This window comes from Bufo gargarizans, chromosome 2, assembly GCF_014858855.1.
Source record: "Bufo gargarizans isolate SCDJY-AF-19 chromosome 2, ASM1485885v1, whole genome shotgun sequence".
NCBI classification, from domain to species: Eukaryota; Metazoa; Chordata; class Amphibia; order Anura; family Bufonidae; genus Bufo; species Bufo gargarizans.
The window spans coordinates 646133750-646158128 of NC_058081.1; the positions used below are offsets into that span (position 1 = coordinate 646133750).

At 45.0% G+C, this 24379-nt stretch overlaps 1 protein-coding gene across 1 annotated transcript; it reads left to right on the forward strand.

Annotated features, from left to right (window-relative positions):
* The first annotated feature begins 6032 nt into the window (after nt 1-6032).
* PARK7 (Parkinsonism associated deglycase) lies at nt 6033-23655 on the forward strand. The gene is made up of 6 exons (XM_044278412.1): nt 6033-6177; nt 6690-6791; nt 9832-9891; nt 10267-10336; nt 20795-20881; nt 23235-23655. Exons 1-6 carry the CDS (start codon nt 6088-6090, stop codon nt 23393-23395), a joined length of 570 nt encoding a protein of 189 aa, XP_044134347.1. The 5' UTR covers nt 6033-6087; the 3' UTR covers nt 23396-23655.
* The last annotated feature ends 724 nt before the right edge of the window (nt 23656-24379 follow it).

Below are 24379 nucleotides of genomic sequence, written 5' to 3' on the forward strand. Positions count from 1 at the left end.
CGGACAAGAATAGGACATGCTATATTTTTTTTGCAGGGCCTCGGAACGGAGCAACAGATGCGGACAGCACACGGAGAGCTGTCCGCATCTTTTGCGGCCCCATTGAAGTGAATGGGTCTGCATCCGAGCCGCTAAAACGGCAGCTCGGATGCGAACCCAAACAATGGCCGTGTGCATGAGGCCTTCCAGTGCATAAGAAAAGTGATGTCCTCTGGTGGAACTAATAAATAACCGTTACAGGTTAAAAAAAATTATTAAATTTTTTTTAAGTACCCCCCACCTAAAAAGTTAATAATAATGATAACGTTTATTTATTTACTTCCCTAAAAACAATGTTAACAAAAAACAAAAGAAACAGAATAGTTTTTTTTCCTAATCACCCTCACCCCATAAAATAAATGTTAATCAATAAGTCCCATCTACCCCAAAAAACGGTACCAATGAAAACTACATCTCGAGCCGCAAAAAACAAGCTCTATACAGCTACATCAGCGCTTGACTTCTGGCGACATATTGAAATGTGCTATTATTATGTAAAAAAAAAAAAAACACGGAAACCTATACATGTTTGGTATTGCCATAATCGTACTGACCCTCAGAATAAGGGCTTATGCCCACGACTGTATGTATTTTGTGGTCCGCAAAAAATACGGATGACATCTGCGTGCATTCCGTATTTTGCAGAATGGAACAGCTGGCCCTTCAAGACGCCCCAGGTTTTAGAGTAGGACAATAGGAAAAAAAAAAATCATCAGACCTCAGATAAGACCCCCAATGTTAATCAGACCTCACCTGACAGCCCCAATCAGACCCCCAATGTTAATAAGACCCTCAATCAGACCTCAGATCAGACCCCATAGCTCAGATCAGACCATGTATGCAGCCCCCAGTCTCATGTATGCAGCCCCCAGCTTCATTTATGCAGCCTGCAGCCCCTAGTCTCATGTATGCAGCCCACAGCCACCAGCTTCATTTATGCAGCCCGCAGCCCCCAGCTTCATTTATGCAGCCCGCAGCCCCCAGCCTCAGATCAGATAAAATAAAAAATCACTTACCTCTCCTGCTCCGGATGCCGCCGCTCCACACTGCCCGCGCTCTTCATTCTCTCACGCTGTGCACAGTTGAGGACCAGGAAGCGGTTAGTACGGAGCCTTCACTGCTTCCTGGTCCTCTGGTACTAATGAGTGCTTCCTTAATGAAAGCGCTCATTAGTATTCACCCCATAAGACGCAGGGACATGAGGTGTGTGCGCCTTATAGGGCGAAAAATATGGTACTATCCTTGTCCATAATGCGGACAATAATAGGACATGTTCTATTTTTTTGCGGAACTGAAATACGGAAACGGAATGCACACAAAGTACTTTCAGTTTTTTGTTTTTTCCCGGACCCATTGAAATGAATGGTTCCGTATACGGTCATCAAAAAAAAGGGAGGGACACGGAATGAAAATACATTTGTGTACAAGAGGCCTAACAGTAATACGCTAGTTATGCCACACAGAACGTGAGCATTGTAAAATCCCTTTTTTTTTATTACCGGCCACGCAACAATATTTTGTCGCACAAGCTGCACGCCTCATCATAAATTAGCCAAATTTTAGAGCAACTGTGGAGGGGAATCCATACCCTGCGTAAAAAGCTGGTCTTAGTAAATGACCCCCAATATGTTATATGTACCCAAATCGTATCACTGAAAAGTACAAGCCCTTAGGGTCCATTCACATGTCCGCAAAATGGGTCCGCATCCGTTCCGCAATTTTACGGAACAGGTGCAGACCCATTCATTTTCAATGGGGCCGGAATGTGCTGTCCGCATCCGCATTTGCGGATCTGCACTTCTGTTCTGCAAAAAAAATAGAACATGTCCTATTCTTGTCCGCAATTGCGGACAAGAAAAGGCATTTTCTATAGGAGTGACGGCGATGTGCGGTCCGCAAAATGCGGAACGCACATTGTCGGTGTCCCTGTTTTTGCAAAACGCATACGGACGTGTGAATGGACCCTTATCTGGCTTTATTTTGCACTTTTCCTTGGCTGAAAGTACTTCTGTAAAAATGCTAAGAGGAGTATTTTTACTCTTCCGGAATAAATGTAGTGCGACCTCTGGCAGATTGAAGTCTGTGAGGACTGGTGTCCAGGCCAGATAGAACTGCGGCAGCTTGTGACAAGCCACGATGAATGGACATCTAAGGACATCGCTTACCAGAAAAGGGATGTGGCCTAAGATGCTAAGTCTTGTGCCAAACCGTGACAATTCTGGCATCAAATTCTGTCTCCTTGTGAGCTACCACCAGTCAGTATAGGGTTCTGCCTCCTGCCCATGACCGGATCCATATTTCAGTCTGGAAACCACAGAAATTGCAGATGAGAACAGCCATTTCTAGTAAACACAGAAGGTATCTGTATTTTGCGGACCATTGTTTGCAAACTGAAATCCGGACTAGACTGTAAGCGGAGTTATTAGTAAATCTGTCCCGATGGGTTTCATCTGTAAAAACTGCATGGATTCTGTAATTACTACATTTGAAAACCGCATGACCAAAACGCATTGTGTAAACCCGGCCTTACTGCATCTTTTTCACAGGAGTGAGTCCATTGACGAATCGCGCTTCGTGTGTGAACGTGATCCTCCGTTCTGGACTTACAGGAACGCACAGCATTAGGCCTCATGCACACGGCCGTTGTGTGGCCGTTCAGTGCATTGGGGACCGCAATTTGTGGTTCCCTATGCACAAGCAACATCCATGCAGCCGCGGGGACGGATCGAGACCCATTCAACTTGAATGAGTCAGTGATCCGTCCGCACCGCAAAAAAATAGAACATGTTCTATTTTTTTGCGGGGTGGAGGCACGGACAGAAACACCACGGGAACACTCTGTAAAGCTTCCGTACCACAGCTCCTTCAAGTGACTGAGTCCACATCCGTGATGCGGGGGGCACACGGCCGGTGCCCGCATATTGCGGACCCGCTGTTTGCGGGCCGCAATACGGTCGTGTGCAGGAGGAGGCCTAGGTGTTCTGTTGCCGTATTGCGGACCGCATTTGCGGATCCGTAATACACGGGGCACCGTTCCGTGTGCATTCCGCATCACGGATGAGGACCCATTCACTTCAATGGGTCCGCAAATCTGGAGATGCGGAACCGAACGGAACGGAACCCTACTGAAGCACTACGGAGTGCTTCCTTGGGGTTTCGTCCCGTACTTCCGTTCCGCAAAAAGATAGAACATGTCCTATCTTTTTGCGGAACGGCCAGATCCCGGACCCATTAAAGTGAATGGGTCCGCGATCTGCTGCGGCTGCCCCACGGACGATGTTTGTGCATTGCGGCCTGCAGCACGGCCACAGGAGGCCTAATACTGATTTATAATGCTATGTGTCTCTGCTTGACCTTACTGCAACAGAATCACAGTGACATAAAGTTGTCAGTATGAGGGCTCATGCACAATAACTTATTTTCTTTCGGTTTCCGTTCTCCATGTACATTCCGCTTTTGTATGTCCGTTTCTGTTCCGCAAAAAAATAGAACACGTCCTATTATTGTGTGCATTACGGACAAGGAAAGTACTGTTCTATTAGGGGCCAGCTGTTCCGTTCCGCAAAATACGGAATGCACATGGACGTTATTTGTATTTTTTGCAAATCCGTTTTTTGCAGACCGCTAAATACATACGGTCGTGTGCATGAGGCCTGACCCTGTAGAAATAAGGTCATGTAGAGGCCATGTAAAGCCTCATGCACACAAATGTATTTTTATTCCGTGACCGTATGTCGGTCAGCAAAAAAAACTGAAGGTACTCCGTGTGGATTCTGTTTCCGTATGTCCGTATTTCCGTTCCGCAAAAAGATAGAACATGTCCTATTATTGTCCGCATTACGGACAAGGATAGGATTGTCCTATTAGGAGCCAGCTGTTCCATTCCTCAAAATACAGAATGCACACGGATGTCATCCGTATTTTTAGCAGACCGCAAAATACATACGGTCGTGTGCATGAGGCCATTATCAGTATAAGGCCCCATGCACACGACCGTTGTTTTGGTCCGCATCCGAGCCGCAGTTTTTGCGGCTCGGGTGCGGACCCATTCACTTCAATAGGGGCACAAAAGATGTGGACAGCACTCCGTGTGCTGTCCGCATCCGTTGCTCCGTTCCGTAGCCCCGCAAAAAAAAATATAACATGTCCTATTCTTGTCCGTTTTGCGGACAAGAATAGGCATTTTTACAATGGGCCGCCTGTTCTGTTTCACAAATTGCGGAACGCACACGGGTGGCTTCTGTTTTTTTGCAGATCCGCGGTTTGCGGTCCGCAAAAAACGGAACGGTCGTGTGCATGAGGCCTTATGCCGAGTGCTCCTGCAAGTCCAGAACAGACGATCATACTCACACATGGAGCGCGATTCCCACAATGGACTCATTCCTGTGAAAAAGCCCTTATTATCAATGTATTGTGGCCAAAAGATAAGATGCCTAAGGGCTTAGGCTTCATTCACAAGACAATAGGGGACTATACTAAGATGGCTTTTTAGGCTGGTCTTAGTTTTCCCCTGCACTGTAGTATTATAGGGCTAATTTATGACGAGGCATGCACCTTGTCATACATTTAGTGCCTATATATATATCGCAGTTTGTGCGCCTGGCCGGAATAGTTTATCGTCTACTTTTTTGTTTGGTGAAAAAGTAGTAAATGTGTTGAGCCAGAGTTCCGACTCCCAACCCCCCATGTTTTACCCCCTGCCGTATTTGGTGTAAAAACGCCCAGTCTTAAAAATCCCCTATAGGCCTCATGCACACTGTTGTTTTGGTCCATTTACTTTAATGGGGCTGCAAAAGATGCGGACAGCTCTCTGTGTGCTGTCCGCATCCTTTGCTCCGTTCCGTTGTCCACAAAAAAAATAACCTGTCCTATTCTTGTCCGCGTTTATATTAATGGCTGTCTGTGCCGTTCCGCAAATTGCAGAACGGACGCCACCCGTGTTTTGCGGATCCGCAATTTGCGGACCACAAAACACACAGCAGTCGTGTGCATGAGCGAGGCCTTATTACTACTTTTATGCTAGCTGAGTTTTAATACATGAGACCCCCGCCCCCCCCCCCCCCGCAGTGTCCGATCTGTGACTGCCATCACTGAGTATGAGCCAAAACCAAGGGCATATCAGACACAGAACGGGAGCAGATCTTTCCAATAGACCTTATGGCTGTGGAGGCTCTACTCCTGGTCTTGGCTCAAAATCACCGATGCAGACATCCCAACCTGCAAAAGCTCATTTCCGGGAGGTTTTCTTTTTTTTTTTTCTTTCCCAAACATATGCAGTATCTGCACACTTTGCTCTATGGTGTGGAGCACTGGGCTCATTACCCTGCCCCTATCAGCCCTGTGAGTGTCCAGGGTAGCATTCTGATTTCTAAGGTGGCCTTATAAAAGCTATTTGTGGCTTTATTCTGCGGAAAAACAGGTTTTACTAACCTGTCAATCATTAAGGTGCCCAAGCAGGGGAAGTCTGTGGATGCATGGTGCCCAGCCGCATGCATTGCCGTTCGTGCCCAGCGCCGCCTTCTACTCCTGAGTGCCGCCTCCCCCTCCTCCCGCTTTGAGATCCCGCGCATGCGCACAGGCTCAGCCTGATGCGCCGTTGCGGACTGCTGGCATCGGCTTCTTCTTGCACTGTGCGCACGCGCCGAGAAGGGGACACTGCTACAGGTTGCCGGAAAGGTTTACTGCGAGTAAACCTTTCCGGGATATATTGTTTCACATGCGGGCGTCAGGGAGCCGCTATCTAATAGCGGGAGACTTCCTGAACGTCCGGGAGACTTGATATCCCCCCTGCCGATGGAAATCGCTGAACATACACTGACTGTAAATTGCCCAGGAGCCCCGGCCAAAAGAAGGAGCCAATCAACATGTAGGCACATACTGTATAACGCAGTCACCTGTAATACTTAGACTCGACCACAAGATGGCGATAAAAACATCTATTTGAAGCATCGCGTTTTGCACGTTTGTCCCTAGTGCTTCTCCGTAGTCTTGGTTATAGGGGGTGTGTTGCTGGAAGCACCGTGCTGTCACACTGATCGTAGCAGCGTCATGGCCGGTAAGAGAGCCCTGGTGATCCTGGCCAAGGGGGCCGAGGAGATGGAGACCGTCATACCCACCGATGTGATGAGGAGAGCCGGGGTGAGTGGCGCAGCTGCCATGTGTACAGAGGCCAATGTCTGTGAAATCCGCAGACACACTGCCTAATGAACTGTGCTGCTGGTAAAGGACGCTCTGTACCATAAGAGGGCGCTCTACCCCTTCACGTGATGGATATTTATATAGCGCCGTGGGCGTGGCTTCATCCGAGTAGGCGTGGCTTATCACTTGTAGTCGTAGTCCTGTGCTATGAGAGGGTAATAAGAAGAGACCCCTATAGCTTTTGGGGTCTTATTGTATAGGACCAATGGCCTCACCCACAGCATGTTGTCCGATTCCAGTGATTGGCGCAGTTGCCATACATGGCGGAGGCCATGAGCTCTGCCGAGCACCCACTGGAATAGCTGGCCATCATTTAGGTGATTGAAGGCTGGTCTCTCGCTAATAGAGGGGGCAGGCGATGTAGGGTTTCCCTTTATTCCCTCAAAGTGCACCAATAGGGTGAAAATACTTCGCCATCTGGTAATTTCCATTATTTTTTTTGTACCGAACAGATCATTGTGACGGTTGCGGGATTGACGGGGAAAGATCCGGTTCAGTGCAGCAGAGACGTGGTCATCTGTCCTGACACCAGCCTAGAGGAAGCCCGGACAAAGGTAAGTCGGGGGCTGTACCAGTGCTGGCCCATGTGGATGAGAGCGGGGGACCTCTTGCATCGGTCGGCCATTTTGGATACTAGATCCTAATTCTCTTCATAGTTGGTTGCTTTCTTCCCAGGACAGCGCCACCTGTGTCCATGGGTTGTATGTGGTATTGTATCTCAGTGAAGTGAGTGGGACTGACCTGCAGTACTACACACAACCTGTGGACAGGTGTGGTGCTGTTCTGATAAGAAAGCAGCCACAACCTGTTGAGCTCCTAGCAGGACTATGGCTCCTCCATTGTTCCCGGAGATGTGACCTCAAACACTTTCCATTAAAGAGGTCGTCCTCCGCAAACAGCCGACTCGCCTAGGGAAGACACGTCCAACCTAGAGTCCATGGCAAGGGCGGCTCCCAGTTCTGGCCCATATAGAGGGGGTCCCAGTGGGGCACAACCTTCTATGATGTCTATATTCCCTAAGTGGGCAAGCTTTTCTGTATTTGAGACGACCCCCTTTTCGATCAGTGAGAGAAATGGCCTCTTTCTGGTTCAGAGACGCTATGAAGGGAATCTACTGCTAAGTGCACTATATAGATGATGGGCAGAGCAAGCCAGGCATTCCTACCTAGGATGACCATGCGGGATGGTGTTTATCAAGCCAAAGACCACAAGTGCCACAGAGGCGGTCTTGTCACGTTTGGCGCCCTGGCACTGAAGGCTTCTCCTGAGATGTCGCGCTGTTCTTATTGAGCCTAAGAGCAATAGTTGTGCTGCCCTTCCCCCGCCATTAGAAGGCCTAGCCCATTATTTTCTGTAGTTTTCATTTTTCTCATAACTGTCGACCATTTTACGGCTGCCGTTGGCCAGTGTCCACACTGGGGATTTCCCCCCCCCCCCCCAGTTTGATTACATTTCAGCTTCTATATGACAAAGGTGAATGGCGCAGACGGCTCTCGCAGATCACTGCAGCACTAAAGGTCAGAATGTTTGGCACTCCGGGGGACGTGGCTCAGGCTAATTTAGGAAGTCTCCTTCTGCCAGTTATTTTCCCATCTACAGTTTAACCTCTTAAGTGCTGGAGTTGAGATTGTTCGATGCACTGGAGGAGATTTACTACGGGACATCTAGACCTGAGCGGTTCTGGATTAGTTTTGCAGACGTGCAAACGCATGCACACGTAGCTGACTTAATTTGCTGCCAGTTAAACAAGCATTGAGAGACGGCTGAGGCGTATAGCCTGGCGGGGGTCCGACTTCCAGCACCCAGGCTGATAAGCTGTTTAAAGAGGCTGCAGCCCTCCTTTGAGCATTGCAGTTTACCAAGAACAGCGCCGTCCACCGTACAGTGGCTACGCTTGGTATTGCAGCCCAAGCCTATTCACTACAGTAGGACTGAGCTGCACCTAGGCCGTGTAACCGATGACCGTGGCGTCGCTGGCCTAGAAAGAGGCCACGGTGCTCACGGAGCTGAGCAACAGGCGTCCTAGGAGTCGGGCCCCCACCGATCTGATGTTGGAGACCTATCCTGAGGATAAGCTATCAATATTAAACACCTGGACGACCCCTTTAAGCAATTGAGTGATAAAAATGCAAATGCAAAAATATCACCAATCCTGTGGATAGGTAACCAGTATCTGGTCAGTGGGGTCGGACCACCAGGACCCCCATATATCAACTAGAATGGGGTCTTGGAGTGATGGCCACGCATGCACGCTTCTGCTCCATTCGTTCTCTATAGATGGCTGAGAGCTGTACTCTGCTGGAGCAGCAGTGTGCATGTGTGGCCATCACCCCATTCTAGTGATTGATGGGGGTCCCAGCAGTCAGACCCCCACTGATCAGCTACCTGTCACCCGTTCACAGGTGGGATTAAGACAAAGTGAGTAAAACAGAGGATATGCAAAGTAAAATGGTTGTTTAAAAGTGAGTGGGGTTTGTTTCAAATTAAAGGAGCACTCCAGGCAAAACTGCAGCACTGTGACATGCCTGGTACAGGTTCTGAGAGGGTGGACTATGACCCTGTGTCATGCTCCTCCCCCTTTGGTCCTGCACAAGCCATGACACGGCGTACCTGGTCCTATAGTTTTTATAGTGATCTCTCACTGATGTCGTGATGGCAGATTGATTGGTGGCGGGTAAGGCCTCTGGAACACTTGCCGATCTTGAGAATGAAGTAGCCACTGCATTGATTTGGCTCCAAATCGCCTTCATACCGCGACCAGCCACTGTGCAGGGAACTGCATGGTGGGCTATTCAAGTCAATGGGGGCCGACTGCAGCTTTCCACACAGCCTGGTGGCCAGGGGCATCGCTGTGCACTGAAGGCTTAGAAGGGCTATAGCACTAAATCAGCCTTCATTCGGTGGGTTGTGGGGGCCCCAGAGGTCAGACCACCAGTGATCATAAAGCGATGGTGTATTTTAGTGGTATGCCATGAAATTACCCCTTTAAAATGATTGGTTGTTTTGATGAACCATCCCCATTGAAGGAACCTGGAGCAATGGCTGCACCATGGCGGTGTGCCACTAATATAAATGTATAATCCCGCCCAAGTGATATCGCCGTTATATAGCTGTCCCCAACTACCATCAACTGCCTTATTCTAAAGTTATCCCCTACCAGCGCATCCTATGGCAAAGCTATATTGATATTCAGTTGCTGTAGGCTACATCCTGCACCGGAGGCTTGTAATGTAGGCCGTAGGGAGCGTCATTGGTAAGGACAAGGGGCGTGGTTAGTGTCACATGATCTGCTGATGTCAGCACACAGTTCACTGCCCTGAGGCATAACGGGACAGCAGTCACCTGACAAACCAGGAAGTGGGATTCAAGCATGGGGGATAGGAGAAAACTGCAAAGGATGTAAAAAACGCACTTGGTGAAAATTAGTTAATGGCAAAACCCCTTTAATGTGGCCCATGATTTATGGTGGGCCCCTAAAAATGTGTTGAAATAAAATTGACTCCTAGGCAGACACCAAAAATGTTGGTGTTTTCTACAGTATGTATTTGAGATGCTGGGTTTGTCTGGTCTTTCATCAGTGTCTCTTCCTTCCAGGGCCCGTATGATGTTGTAGTGCTCCCCGGAGGTAATCTCGGTGCCCAGAACCTGTCGGAGGTATTATTCCTACACATTTTTTTTTTTTTTTTGTATTTTTTTTTTTGGGGGGGGCGGGGGCAGAAGGTGTTCTCAACTGCAAACTGGGCAAGTATTGGGTGCTGTATAAATCCAGTGATTTGGGCTACCTCCTCTGCCCAACAATTGCCTTTCACTGAGACAGGAGCTGCCTCTCTGACTCCTGGGGTTTAGCCGAACTTGTGGGGGGGTAGTGTTATCACACGGCGGATACTCAGAAAAATGGCCATCTATGTAATGCAAGATGTGCAGGGTTCACCACAGTGGGCTCAAGTGCGGAGTCCCTGCTAATCGCACATATTTGGGGAATGCTTCACTTAGAATATATGAAGTAATTTTTCATTTTTTCTCTTCCAGTCTCCTGCAGTGAAGGAGGTTTTACAAGAACAAGATGCCAAGAAGGGTTTCATTGCTGCAATATGTGCTGGTATGGACACGTTTCCTTTGTCTGATGTGCCTTCAGGGGTTGTGGCATGGTCTACTAGGGGGATATCTAAGAGAAAAGAGGAGCGCACATTGGGAGGACCGCTTGAAAAAGGAATTGGAGCAAGCGGAGAAGATGCTCACCTGAAATGGTTGTGCAGGAGGCACAACACTCTGCCGCGCGTCTTAATATCTCCCACCACTGACAGAGAACTGAGCAGACATGGAGACCAGGAACAAGGTGAAAAAGAAGTGGCGCTGCTGGTCTCTGTAGATCAGGGGAACGAAGAAGAGCGAGTACAAATTCTCTATTGGCAGGAATTCCTTCGTTCCTCTGATCTACTGAGACAAGCGGCACCACTTTTTCACTGTGTTCCTAATGGGGAGCTACTGATGGCAGACCTGGGGCCGCTCTTATGCCACCAGCTGCCATCTCAATCCATTAGCTGATGGACTTTCAAAGGAATCCAAACATAGGGTCATTCGTACCTTTTTTTTTTTTTTTTTTTTTTTTTTTTTTTTTTTTTTTAATGCCACTGAATGGCATTTATTAGGCGCATTTTTATTTTTTATTTTTGCAGAATGGCATTTACTATATTTCCCGTCTCATAAGACGCACTTAAGGTTAGAGGAAAATAAGAAAAATTATTTTTCATCAGTCCCAGATCAGACAAAAAATAAATGAATGTACCTACCCTCCTCCAGATGTTGCTGCCACCCATGAGATCAGCGCACTCTTTCTACAGCACGGTGACCTGATATTACATAGTGTTAGGAAATGTAAATGCACAGTATGACCCATCAGGACACCGCTAAAGCGCCAGCACCCCTGGAGAAGAATACCCGTGAGTAAAGCCAGCACCGCCATATTCACCGCTCCCTGGTCCTACTGTACTAATGAGCACTTCTATAGTGGAGGCAGTCATTACTATTTGCATTATAAGATGCGCTGCTATCCTCGCCCTCTTCCTGTGTCTTATAGGGCGAAAAATACTTTGTATCCCCCATGGTCGTTGAGGTTAGCGCTGCATTCTCTATTCATGGTTATTACACCACAGTGGAATAAGGCAGGCTGGAAGCATCTTGTCTGTGTTTTATGCTACTTTATCTGTTGCTGGCGGGGTCAGATGTTTGCTGTGCAGCATAACTGCGGCCTCGTGGGTTCTGTTATTCCCTATGGACAGGGCGGTGGGGTCTTTAGGGATGACTGCGTTCTTAGGAAGCATTTAGCCATCTAAAGTGCTGGGCTACTATGCAGCGCCTGGTGCTAATATGTGGATAACCTGAGCAAGAGAAGTACCGAGCTATGTGGACAGCAGGGTCCGTGTGCATCGCTTACCGGGGAAGAGTTTGTACTAGGATACACGGTGGGAGGCAGTGTGATACCTTGGGCAATGTACCACCTACCTAAACATTGTAAAGACAAAGTTCACCCTCCTTGGCAGCGGTATACCATAATGGCAGGGTCCTTTCAGCGGGATAATGGGGCGTCCACACTGCAGAAATTCAGGAATGGTATAAGGAACCTGTCAAAGTGCAGGTGATGACTTGGCCCCTATATTGCCTTAGATCTTAATCTGATCGTCTGTGGGATCTGTTAAAAAATAAAATCAGATCCATGGAAGATGCACTTCACAACTTACAGAACTTAAAAGGGAGTCCATATCATCCAGACTATGAGAAAAAAATCCTGGTAAGAGGCTCATGTGTCCTCTTATAGCAGACTTCTCTCCTTTGTATGACCTATAGGCCCTCACGATTCCTTCCCCTGCTGTAGGATGGCAGCCTCTAGACTCTCCTATACATTTATTTAACTGCATCATGAATATTTATTCCAGGAGACTGCAGGCACTTTGTTGCTTGGCTATGCAATCTTAAAGGGCATCTGTCGGCAGATTTGTACCTATGACACTGGCTGACCTGTTGCATGTGCGCTTGGCAGCTGAAGGCATCTGTGTTGGCCCCATGTTCATTTGTGCCCGCACTTCTGCGAAAAATGATTTTATATATGCAAATGAGCCTCTAGGAGCAACGGGGGCGTTGCTGTTACACCTAGAGGCTCTGCTGTCTCTGTAGCTGCTGCACCCTCTCCACTTTGATTGACTTTAGGGGAAGTCAGGGCCTGGCATGATCACATTTAGACTGCGTGGCCCTGTCAAATTGCAGAGGGTGTGGCAGTTGCATAGAGAGACGATCCTTTAGGTGTAACGGCAACGCCTCATTTGCTCCTAGAGGCTCATTTGCATATATTAAAACATCATTTTTCTCAGTAATGCGGACACATATGAACATGGGACCAACACAGATGCCTTCAGCTGCCAAGTGCACATGTAACAGGTCAGCCAGTGTCACAGGTACAGATCTGCTGACAGATGCCCTTTAATACTGAAGTGGTCTGCTGTAATTGTGGCTTATTAGCTATATGGCATCCTAGTCCGAAGGTCTGCACTATGCACCTCACATGGGATTTCCACAGTGCTCTGGTTGACGTGTTAAGCTAGGAGGTCTGCTTTAAGAATAAAGGAGGTCCTAAAAAGCATGTTTAGGCCTGGGCCAATAAGTTCAAACCCTAAAAAAAAAAAGGCTTGATTGAAATCCTTATAAGGCACCACAGCTGCAGTGTCGTTTGCACAAGCATAGTCTTAGTTGTACTGCACCGTCAGATGGGGGGACCCAAAATCATTGTGGGTCACTAATCTGTAAGTATGGCGGACATGCAGCTAGACTGGTTGATGGTTTTTAAAATTCTCAGTGGAGCATAACTGAAACGTAACGGATCTGTTTTGCAGCCCATAGACTTCTATTGTGATGGAATGAATGAGAATTGCGTTATGGTCCATGGTAACGGAATCCATAACGCAATTCACCTTTTACCAGTAAACAAAGCATGAACGAATTTCATAACCTGAAAATCTCTAAACTGCAATGGAAAGCATAGTTTTGGTAGACGTTTAGCCAAAGTAGGGGGGGCAGTGTAGGTTTAGGGGGACCAGAGGCTGCAGGCTTATGTATATCCTCTGCATCCTGCCCATAGACTGGTAATGTATGTTTTCCAAACTCCTCCACAGCGGCACAGATTCATAGCAGGATACCCTGCCTGCTCTAGGGACAGGAAACAATGTGGAGGTCTTTAAATAGCTCCCTCCCCTTACCTGCTCCAGCTGTTTCCTGTCCCTCTGGGATGTGTGGAGATCCTCCTGGAAGGGGCACACACCGGCAGGAGTTTTCTTGGACGCCCAGCTGAAGTTTCCAAGGAGCACTTCTTAGTGTGCTGGGCGGAGAACAGGGCCGCGGGGCTAGCGGTGCGGCCCTTCCTGCTTCTCTGGCATAAGTCCTCCAGTGGAGGCAGCATCCGTGCGCGTCATCGCGATAGGACGGGCGGGTCACGTGATTGCAGACGAGATCTCAGTGGGCTCGAGATCTGAGGAGCTGCTGTAGCTGGCATACGAGCGCTAAAAAAAAAAAAAAAAAAGGAGAGGGAAGAAACATTTCCCAGCATCTTTCTGGAGAGAATGAAGCACTTGGAAGATGTCTACTACAGGTGACTCAGACAGTGTTCGGAGGTCTGTAGACCGGACCAAAGTCCTCAGCCCGGTAAGCTCTCCTCATCTGGGGGGGGGGGAGTTAAATATGAATTTTTCCGCTGTGTTTCGCTTGGAGGTGGCTGGGAAATTTCTGTTTTTACAAGTCTGGTGAGGGTATATACGTATTTATTTCATGGCTAAAGGCTGCTTCTTTCTGAAAATATTTTTTTGTATATTCCCCCAGGTCGGGGATGCGCAAAATCGTCTGAAACTTCTCAGCGTACCAAAACCTTTTCAATTTGCAAAAAGGGACTGCCTCCCAGTCATAAAAAACCCCTCTGTGTAAAATGTTTGGAAAAAATTATATCAGAAGAATTTCCTTCCCTTCTGGATAATATCAGAAACATTATCAAAGAGGAAGTGAGCAGCGCTGTGGACCGTAAATTGGCATCCACATCTCAAAAACCTTCCACCTCCATGTCGGCAATGTCTGCCCCTTCTTAACTAGATCTGCAGGAGGAAGATTTTGCTGAATAGGAGTTACTTTCTGGATCTGACTCCGATTCCTCTGAAGACTAGTCGGTCGTCCCCTTTGCTCCATTGAAGAGACAGATTCTCTTTTAACCACTTCCCATCTGGGCCATTTGCCCCCTTCCTGACCAGGCCTAATTTTGCAAAACTGACATATCTCACTTTATGTGGTAATAACTTTGGAACGCCTTTATTTATCCAAGTCATTCAGACATTGTTTTCTCGTGACACATTGTACTTCATGATAGTCATAAATTTGAGTCAAAATATTTCACCTTTATTTATGAAAACATCCCAAATTTACCCAAAAATTTGAAAAATTCGCAATTTTCTAAATTTCAATTTCTCTGCTTTTAAAACAGAAAGTGATACCTCATAAAATATTTATTATTTATTCCCCATATGTCTACTTTATGTTGGCATCATTTTGGAAATGTCATTTAATTTTTTTAGGACGTTAGAAGGCTTAGAAGTTTAGAAGAAATTCTTCAAATTTTTAAGAAAATTGCCAAAACCCACTTTATAAGGACCAGTTTAGGTCTGAAGTCACTTTGTGGGGCCTACATAGTGGATACCCCCATAAATGACCCCATTGTAGAAACTACACCCCTCAAGGTATTCAAAACCGATTTTACAAACTTTGTTAACCCTTTATGCGTTCCACAAGAATTAAAGGAAAATGGAGATCAAATTTTTAAATGTCACTTTTTTGGCAGATTTTCCATTTTAATCCAATTTTTTCTTTAACACATCGATGGTTAACAGCCAAACAAAACTCAATATTTATTACCCAGATTCTGCGGTTTACAGAAACACCCCACATGTGGTCATAAACTGCTGTATGGGCACACGGCAGGGCGCAGAAGAAAAGGAACTCCACATGGTTTTTAGTTGCCATGTCCCATTTGAAGCCCCCTGATGCACCCTTACAGTAGAAACTCCCAAGAAGTGACCCCATTTTGGAAATTAGGGGATAAGGTGCCAGTTTTATTAGTACTATTTTTGGGTACATATGATTTTTTGATCATTCATTATAACACTTTATGGGGCAAGGTGACCAAAAAATTGGTTGTTTTAGCACAGTTTCTATTTATTTATTTTTACAGCGTTCACCTGAGGGGTTAAGTCAAGTGACATTTTTATAGAGCAGATTGTTACGGACGTGGCGATACCTAATATGTATACTTTTTCTCATTTATTAAAGTTTTACACAATAGCATTTTTGAAACAAAAAAATTATGTTTTAATGTGTCCATGTTCTGATAGCTATAGTTTTTTTTTATTTTTTGAGAGATTTTCTTATGTAGGGGCTCATTTTTTGCGGGATGAGGTGACTGTTTTATTGGTACCATTTTGTGGGACATACGCGTTTTTGATCACTTGGTGTTGCACCTTTTGTGATGCAAGGTGACAAAAATTGCTTGTTTTGACAGTTTGTTTTTTTTTGTTTGTTTTTTACGGTGTTCACCCGAGGGGTTAGCTCATGTGATATTTTTATAGAGCTGGTTTTTACGGACGCGGCAATACCAAATATGTCTTTTATTTTATTTTTTCTATTTTTAATTTTTTTTTTATTTGTTTATTTTACACTTTTTTTTTACATGTGAAACTTTATTTTTTTTATTTTTTTTCAACCCTTTATTTATTTATTTTTTATTTTACACTTTTCGTCCCCCATAAGGTCATACAAGACCTCTGGGGGACATTTGCTTCACTTTTTTTCTTTTTATTTTCACTGTTGATTTCTCCTGTAACTGGGGCTGACATAGTAGCCCCAGTTACAGAAGAAATGCACCCCCCAGAGAGGCTGTTCAGCGTGATTCTGCGCTGTACAGCCTCAGAGCAGGGCTGATCGAGGTCTCTGTAAGACCTCACACAGCTCCTGCACGCTCCGGTCCCGGCGGTCACATGACCGCCGGGCCGGAACAGGAAGCGCATAGCGCTTCCTGCTCTGCAGACACAGCACTCGGCGAGCGCTGTGTCTGCAGCGATCCGGAAGGCAGGGACACCTGGGAACTGTCCCTGCCTTATCTCTGGGTTGCCCTGCTGTCACTGACAGCGGGCAACCCGATCAGCAGCTGCACGATTAGCGTGCAGCTGCTATTTCTGAAAGGACGTTTTAAAACGTGCTTTCAGAAATAGAGGTCCACCCATAGGACGTTTATATCCTATGGGCGGACTTAAAGTGGTTAAAAACCATATGAGCGACCTTAAATCTGGAAGACTCTAAACAACCAAAATCCGCACAGGACCTTATTGTTTAGAGTCTTGGGAGAAAAAAGGAAAAGGGTTTTTCCCCTGCATTCTAATATTATCAGATTTATTAATAAAGAATGGACTGACCCAGAGAAAAAGCCTGGGGTCTCCAGGATTTTTAAAAGGAAGTATCTGTTTTCCGAAGAGGATACTACCCTTTGGGATAAATTTTCTAAAATTGATGCTCCGGTAGCAAAAATAACAAAAAAATCTGCGCTCCCTTTTTGAGGATGTAGGTCTTCTAAAAGATCCCATGGACAAAAAAAGTGAAGCTCTTTTAAAAAGATCTTGGGAAGCTTCTATGGCCATTTTAAGACCAAGTGTAGCAGCCACTTATACTGCCAGGTCCATAACCATTTGGATTAACCAGATGGAGGAGCATTTAGTGTCAGGAACCCATGTTTAAACAGGCAGCGAATTTTCTGGCAGATGCCTCTGTAGATGCTGTAAAACTGGCAGCCAGATCTGCAGCCTTCTCTAATGCCACTAGAAGAGCGGTGTGGCTGAGGTCAGGGGATTCAGCCTCTAAAAATAAATTATGCGGTATCTCCTGTGAAGGAGACAGAGTATTCGGGTCCGTACTCAATGATATCCTTGAAAAAGCCACAAATGGGGAAAAAAAGATTTCCATTAGGACCCAAAACTTTTTGTCAAAGACAACATTTCGGCTCCTCCACAAGGGGCAGGCAGGACCAGAAAAAAAAGTTGTTGTTTTTTTTCAGGAAGATGACAGACAGGTAGGGGTAGAGGGTTTTCTCTTTTAACCCAGCAAATTCCTCCCAAAAACCTAGCAATCAATGACGCCAGAAGTGCAGTAGGAGGAAGGCTAAAACATTTTTTTTTTTCCACCCTGGGGAAAAAAATCTCCAGATCCCCCTGGGTATTAGATGTAATATCGTCAGGTCTAAAAATATAATTTTCCTCCCCTTCTCAAAATGTTTTTTTGCATTACCAAGGGGCTAAAAAAGATCAGTCAGTACTCCTAAATCAACTGATGATTCTGCTTCAGAAAAAAGCCATCGTTCCTGTTCCACCTGGAGAAGAGACATGCTTTTATTCCTGATTTTTTTTTTTTCCTAATGAGAAAACGAAATGGCTCTCACAGCACAATTCTAAATTTAAAAGGTCTAAATTGTCAGGTCCAGTACAAGCGTTTCAAAATACGGAAACGATAAAATCTACAATAAATCTTCTCGGGAAAGACCTTTTATATGGCAACCTTGGATCTGACAGATGCATATTATCATATCCCTATATGTAGCGGTCATCACAAATATCTAAGGGTTGTGGTTCAGTTGGGGAAAAAGGTGTTCCATTTTCAATTCCAGGTCCCTCCCTTTGGCCTAACGTCAGCCCTTAGTCTTCTCAAAGATAATGTCAGAGGTAGTAGCAAGTCTACATCGGAAAGGGATACTTGTTATCCCTTATCTGGATGATTTCCTCATTGCCGCAGAATCAAAAGAAAAATTGGGGAATCACTTGAACATAGTACAGCAGGATCTGAAAGACCGAGGCTGGATTGTAAATCTAGAAAAATCTGATCTTCATCCCGAAAAGAGGAAGGTTTTTCTTTGCATGTTGTTGGACTCGCATCTTATGAAGAAATTTTCCTACCAGTAGAAAAGCTATCAAACATCAGCCAAGAATTTTCTCAGTTTCTGAGCAGGAGAAGTGGCTATTCGGGTAGTGATGAAGGTGCTGGGCCTTATGTCATCTTCAATCCCTGCAGTAAGATGTGCACAAGCACACTCCCGGCTCCTACAAGCGTTCTTTTAAAAAAAAAAAAAAAACTGGGACAAAAGCATATTCTCGTTAGAAAAGAAAGTGAAAGTCCCTCAGCAAGTAAAAGACTCTCTTTAATATGGTGACTAGACAAAAGAAACCTAACAGACGCCAGCAGATCCGGTTAGGGGTCTCATTCAGACCGGTCTGTAGTACAGGGGATGTTATCGGCAGTGTGGGAAGCCCTAAAAGCTCTTCATTTGGAAGTAAAAGGAAGAGATATAAAAATCCTATCAGACAACATCACTACGGTCACATACCTGAACAAACAGGGAGGTACCAAAACTGCATCCTTAGCAAAGGTATGAAGAAAAATCTTTTGATGGGCAGAAAGGAATATACAGTCTTTTACAGCAGTCCATATAAGGGGAAAAGACAACAGGATCACAGATTTTCTAAGCAAAGATACCTTGAGAGAAGGAGAATGGAGTTTAAATCGACAAGTTTTTCCGTCAGATAACAAAGTGATCGATACCATACCTAGACCTGTTTGTGACCTGGCAGAAAACAGACGGATACATTTTGTTCCCTATCCTACAGAGATCGCCCTTTGTTCGTGGATACACTCTCCCATCCTTGGCCGAACGAGATCCTGTACGCATTTCCCCCGTTTGTCTTAATACCCCAAATTCTGTCAAAAGTGTTACAAGAATAGTCCAAACTAATCCTAGTTGCTCCATATTGGCCAAGAAGATCTTGGTTTCCCCCACTATTGAACATGTCAGCAGGGGATTATTGGATTCTGACGCCTTTTCCAGACCTTCTTCATCAGGGTCCAGTCTTACACACCAAGTCAGCACAACTACGTCTGGCAGCTTGGAACCTGAGCGGGAATTGTTGAGGAAAAAATGTCTTTCGGAGGCAGTAATTTGTACTATTTTATGTAGTCGAAAACCTAGAACATCTAAGATTTACCTACAACTCCCAGCATGCCCAGACAGCCTACAACGATCATCCTACAGCAGGGCATGGTGGGAATTGTAGTTTTACAACAGCTGGAGAGCCACAGGTTGGCCAGACCTGCCATAGTCTGGGAGGCTTTTTTAAAATTTTCCAAAGATAGTTTAAAATCAGCTGAGGCCCTAGATGTATCTGTCATTCTAGAATTCCTGCAAGAAGGCCTAAACAAAGGTTTAAAAGTCAGTATCAATAAAGTCCATATCTCAGCTCTAAGTGCCTTCCTAGATACAAAGTTGGCAGATCTACATCTTCCTAAAAGATTTGTAAAAGGGGAACGGAGAAATGAACCTATAGTCAGATCTACAGTCCCTCCTTGAGACCTAAATTTAGTATGGTCAGCTTTTATCTTCCCCCCCCCCGCCCCCATTTGAGCCGTTATCTGAAATTCCTTTAAGATTGCTGTCCGTTTAAAACAATTTTCCTCATTGCAATTACTACAGCTAGAAGAGTGGGCGAAATACAAGCGTTTTCATGTAGACCTCCCAATCTAACTAAGAGAAGACAGGATAGTGCTGAAACACTCTCCCTCTTTTTTTTACCGAAGGTTGTCTCAAAATTTCACTGCCTGCAAGAAGTTTCGTTGTAGTCATTCAGTTCTCCGGCAGGTTGTCCGTAAGAGAGGCGTTTTCATAATCTGGACGTTCGCAGATGTATGTTAGCTTACCTTAAGGCAACACAAACTTTCAGGAAGACAGACAGACTCTTCATTCAGTTTGCTGGGCCAAATAGAGGATAAGCGGCAAGCAAGACCACCATCGGAAGATGGATCGGCAATCCTTTTTTGCTACAACTTCAAAGATGTCATTCCTCCAAAGAGACTAAAAGCTCATTCAACTCGATCAGTCACAGCTTCCTGGGCAGAGTTGGGGGACGTCTCTCTGGGACAAATATGCCAGGCAGCCACCTGGTCTTCGCCTTCTACTTTTTTATAATTTTTTTTTTTTTTTTTTACATTATCGATTAGATGTTTAAAAAAAATAGGGACTTATCGTTTTCTTGCAGAGTGTTATCCGCAGTGGTCCCACCCTAGTATTTCATTTCTGTTATTCCTCCTATGAACGCATGCCGCTGTGGAGGCGTTTGGAAAGATTACAACTACTTACCTGTAATTGTTTTTTTCTCTAGCCTCCACAGCGGCATGGGAAATTTTCCACCCACATTTATGTAATAATTTGATGCCGTATTTTGTTTTGTTATTTGAAAAATAGATAAATAACATTATGTTGCATCCTTTTCAGAGTTTCTCAGTTAGTCACTGGGGCAGGTTAGGGGAGGGGGCTATTTAAAGATCTCCACGTTGTTTCCTGTCCCTAGGGGAGGCGGGGTATCCTCCTATGAATCTGTGCCGCTGTGGAGGCTAGAGGAAAACCTATTACCGTTAAGTAATTTATAATCTTTACTGTTCATAGGTCCAACTGCTCTGCTGGCTCATGGAGTAGGATTTGGAAGAAGTGTGACTACACATCCCCTGGCTAAAGACAAAATGATGACTGGAGGTACTGTGTCCTTATCACTATACTATGGATCAGCAACCTTTGGCACTCTACTACTACAACTCCCAGCATGCACACGTACTTGACTGTTCTTGTAACTCCCATAGAAGTGAAAGGTGGAGTCTGAGAGTTGTATTTTCAGAAAAGCTGGAGTGCCGGAGGTTGCTGATCCCCAGACTATACCTTTTATGGGGTCCAGGGATAATACATCTTCTTGTGATGGAGTTCCCGTGAGTAGTCTGTCTGCTTACAGTGACTTGTAATTTGGCTACTTTGCCATTTTGCCTATGGGTTTTGTGGCTGGCATTGTACCGGGGCACTTCAGCCAGTGTAGTATTGGGAGCTGACAGTCTCATTTGACTCATCTATTCATGAGGGAATATCTTATAGGGGTATACCGGTCCAATGAAATCAGTGTTCCATGGCCTGTAAATGGTTGCAAAAATAAAGGATCTTTATACTCTTCTCTCTGATCTGCTGCTGCTCCGACTGCATTTCCTGTGCCTGTTTTTGACAAGCCAGGGAATGCCACTCAACCAATCGGTGGCTGCAGCAGTCACCTCTCCACAGCCAAATAGTAAAAAAATAAAATAAAATTTCAACCATTTACATTTGGGTGCGTCGTACAGGCATGTGTAGCAGTCTGCCTCATATAAATATACAGTTGCAAGAAAAACTATGTGAACCCTTTGGAATGATATGGATTTCTGCACAAATTGGTCAAAAATGTGATCTGATCTTCATCTAAGTCACAACAATAGACAATCACAGTCTGCTTAAACTAATAACACAAAGAATTAAATGTTACCATGTTTTTATTGAACGGACCATGTAAACACTTTTTCCAGCTGCACTGTGAATATGTGAACCCCTAAACTAATGACCTCTCCAAGAGCTAATTGGAGTCGGGTGTCAGCCAACTGGAGTCCAATCAATGAGATGAGATTGGAGGTGTTGGTTACAGCGGCCCTACCCTATAAAAAAAACACACCAGTTCTGGGTTTGCTTTTCACAAGAAGCATTGCCTGATGTGAATGATGCCTCGCGCAAAAGAGCTCTCAGAAGACCTACGATTAAGAATTGTTGACTTGCATAAAACTGTAAAGGGTTACAAAAGTATCTCCACAAGCCTTGCTGTTCATCAGTCCACAGTAGGACAAATTGTCTATAAATGGAGAAAGTTCAGCACTGCTCCTACTCTCCCTAGGAGTGGCCGTCCTGTAAAGATGACTGCAAGAGCACAGCGCAGACTGCTCAATGAGGTGAAGAAGAATCCTAGAGTGTCAGCTAAAGACTTACAAAAGTCTCTGCAATATGCTAACATCCCTGTCAGCGAATCTACTATACGTAAAACACTAAACAAGAATGGATTTCATGGGAGGATATCGCAGAGGAAGCCACTGCTGTCCAAAAAACCCCATTGCTGCACGTTTATAGTTTGCACAAGAGCACCTGGATGTTCCACAGCAGTACTGGCAAAATATTCTGTGGACAGATGAAACCAAAGTTCAGTTGTTTGAAAGAAACACACAACACTATGTGTGGAGAAAAAGAGGCACAGCACACCAACATCAAAACCTCATCCCAACTGTGAAGTATTGTGGTGGGGGCATCATGGTTTGGGGCTGCTTTGCTGCGTCAGGGCCTGTACGGATTGCTATCATCGAAGGAAAAATAAATTCCCAAGTTTATCAAGACATTTTTCAGGAGAACTTAAGGCCATCTGTCCACCAGCTGAAGCTCAACAGAAGATGGGTGTTGCAAAAGGACAACGACCCAAAGCATAGAAGTAAATCAACAACAGAATGGCTTAAACAGAAGAAAATACACCTTCTGGAGTGGCCCAGTCAGAGTCCTGACCTCAACCCTATTGAGATGCTGTGGCATGACCTCAAGAAAGCGATTCACACCAGACATCCCAAGAATATTGCTGAACTGAAACAGTTCTGTAAAGAGGAATGGTCAATAATTACTCCTGACCGTTGTGCACGTCTGATCTGCAACTACAGGAAACGTTTGTTTGAAGTTATTGCTGCCAAAGGAGGTTCAACCAGTTATTAAATCCAGGGGTTCACATACTTTTTCCACCTGCACTGTGAATGTTTACATGGTGTGTTCAATAAAAACATGGTAACATTTAATTCTTTGTGTGTTATTAGTTTAAGCAGACTGTGATTGTCTATTGTTGTGACTTAGATGAAGATCAGATCACATTTTATGACCAATTTGTGCAGAAATCCATATAATTCCAAAGGGTTCACATACTCTTTCTTGCAACTGTACATGTATACACACACACACACGCTTTGTGGTTTTATTTTTCCCTATTTAACCCTCTGGTTTCATCTTCCTTCAGATCACTACAAGTACTCTGAAAATAGAGTGGAGAGGGATGGACATTTCATCACCAGTCGTGGACCTGGCACCAGTTTTGAATTTGCCTTGGCCATTGTGGATGCCTTGTTGGGAAAAGATGTGGTTGATCAAGTAAAGGCCCCATTGGTTCTTAAAGATTAAGTCCTCCCATAGAGAGTGGGTGGCATACTTTGCACTTGTAGTGGAGATGAGCAGTCCCTCGTATCCAGACCTTCTTTTGAAGGCTGTTCCAGATAATATATCTTGAGCTTTCTGTACCAAATGGTCCATTAATTCTTCACCTGATCTCTAGTGATATTGCACTCAAACTGTAGCACTTAATACTATAAAGATCTGCTGGTGTTAACGGCAGTGATGAGACGTATGAGGTGTGTCTGATCGGGAATAAACCCAAAAAAGAGCTTTTGGCTTTTATTTTCTTATTTCGACAGTACTATGTATGAAATGAAGAATTAAAGGGGATATATATATATATATATATATATATATATATATATATATATACTTGCGAAATAAAACCTGCCTGGCTGTGACTCTCTGCGCTGCGATTGGACAGCACTACAGGGAGAAGGAGACGCCCATGGAGAAAGACTCGGTCTCCTCCTCATTGCTCCGATGCTCAGTATTGGCATACTGAGCCGGAGAAATCGGGCGGGGCATAGGAGCCATATTTTAAAAAGACAAGCAGGGAGGCAGCATCAGTGGGGGTACCCGGCAAGTACAGGTATATATCTCCCTTAATAAAATCGCATGAAAGGTCCTCTTCTTTTTTTTTTTTTTTTTTTTTTTTTTTTTTTTTTTTTTTTTTAAACTCGTTTTATTGAAGTTTAACAAGAAAGGCATGTTCCATCAGCACAAGTAAAGAAGTAGCAAATCCAGGGTAAATCCCACGCAGGGGACATAGTGCAAGCACAGCAGTACAGGACAGTATTGCATTAGATCCAATACAGAAAGAAGATGTACTAAGTCAGATATCATCTAGAGACCGCAAAGTAGATGAGACAATTGCCTCAAAACACATAGACATAATACTACACATCAGCAGCTGAATACATACAAGCATTATGCACAGTCAAAGGAGATGCGCACCATTCACCCCACACTTTGTCAAACTTTTGTGGACAC

Coding starts and splice junctions, on each gene's coding strand:
- PARK7 (XM_044278412.1), top strand. CDS start 6,088: ATGGCCGGTAAGAGAGCCCTGGTGATCCTGGCCAAGGGGGCCGAGGAG. Junction 9,892..10,266: donor GTGCCCAGAACCTGTCGGAG/GTATTATTCCTA, acceptor TTTCTCTTCCAG/TCTCCTGCAGTGAAGGAGGT. Junction 20,882..23,234: donor AGACAAAATGATGACTGGAG/GTACTGTGTCCT, acceptor ATCTTCCTTCAG/ATCACTACAAGTACTCTGAA.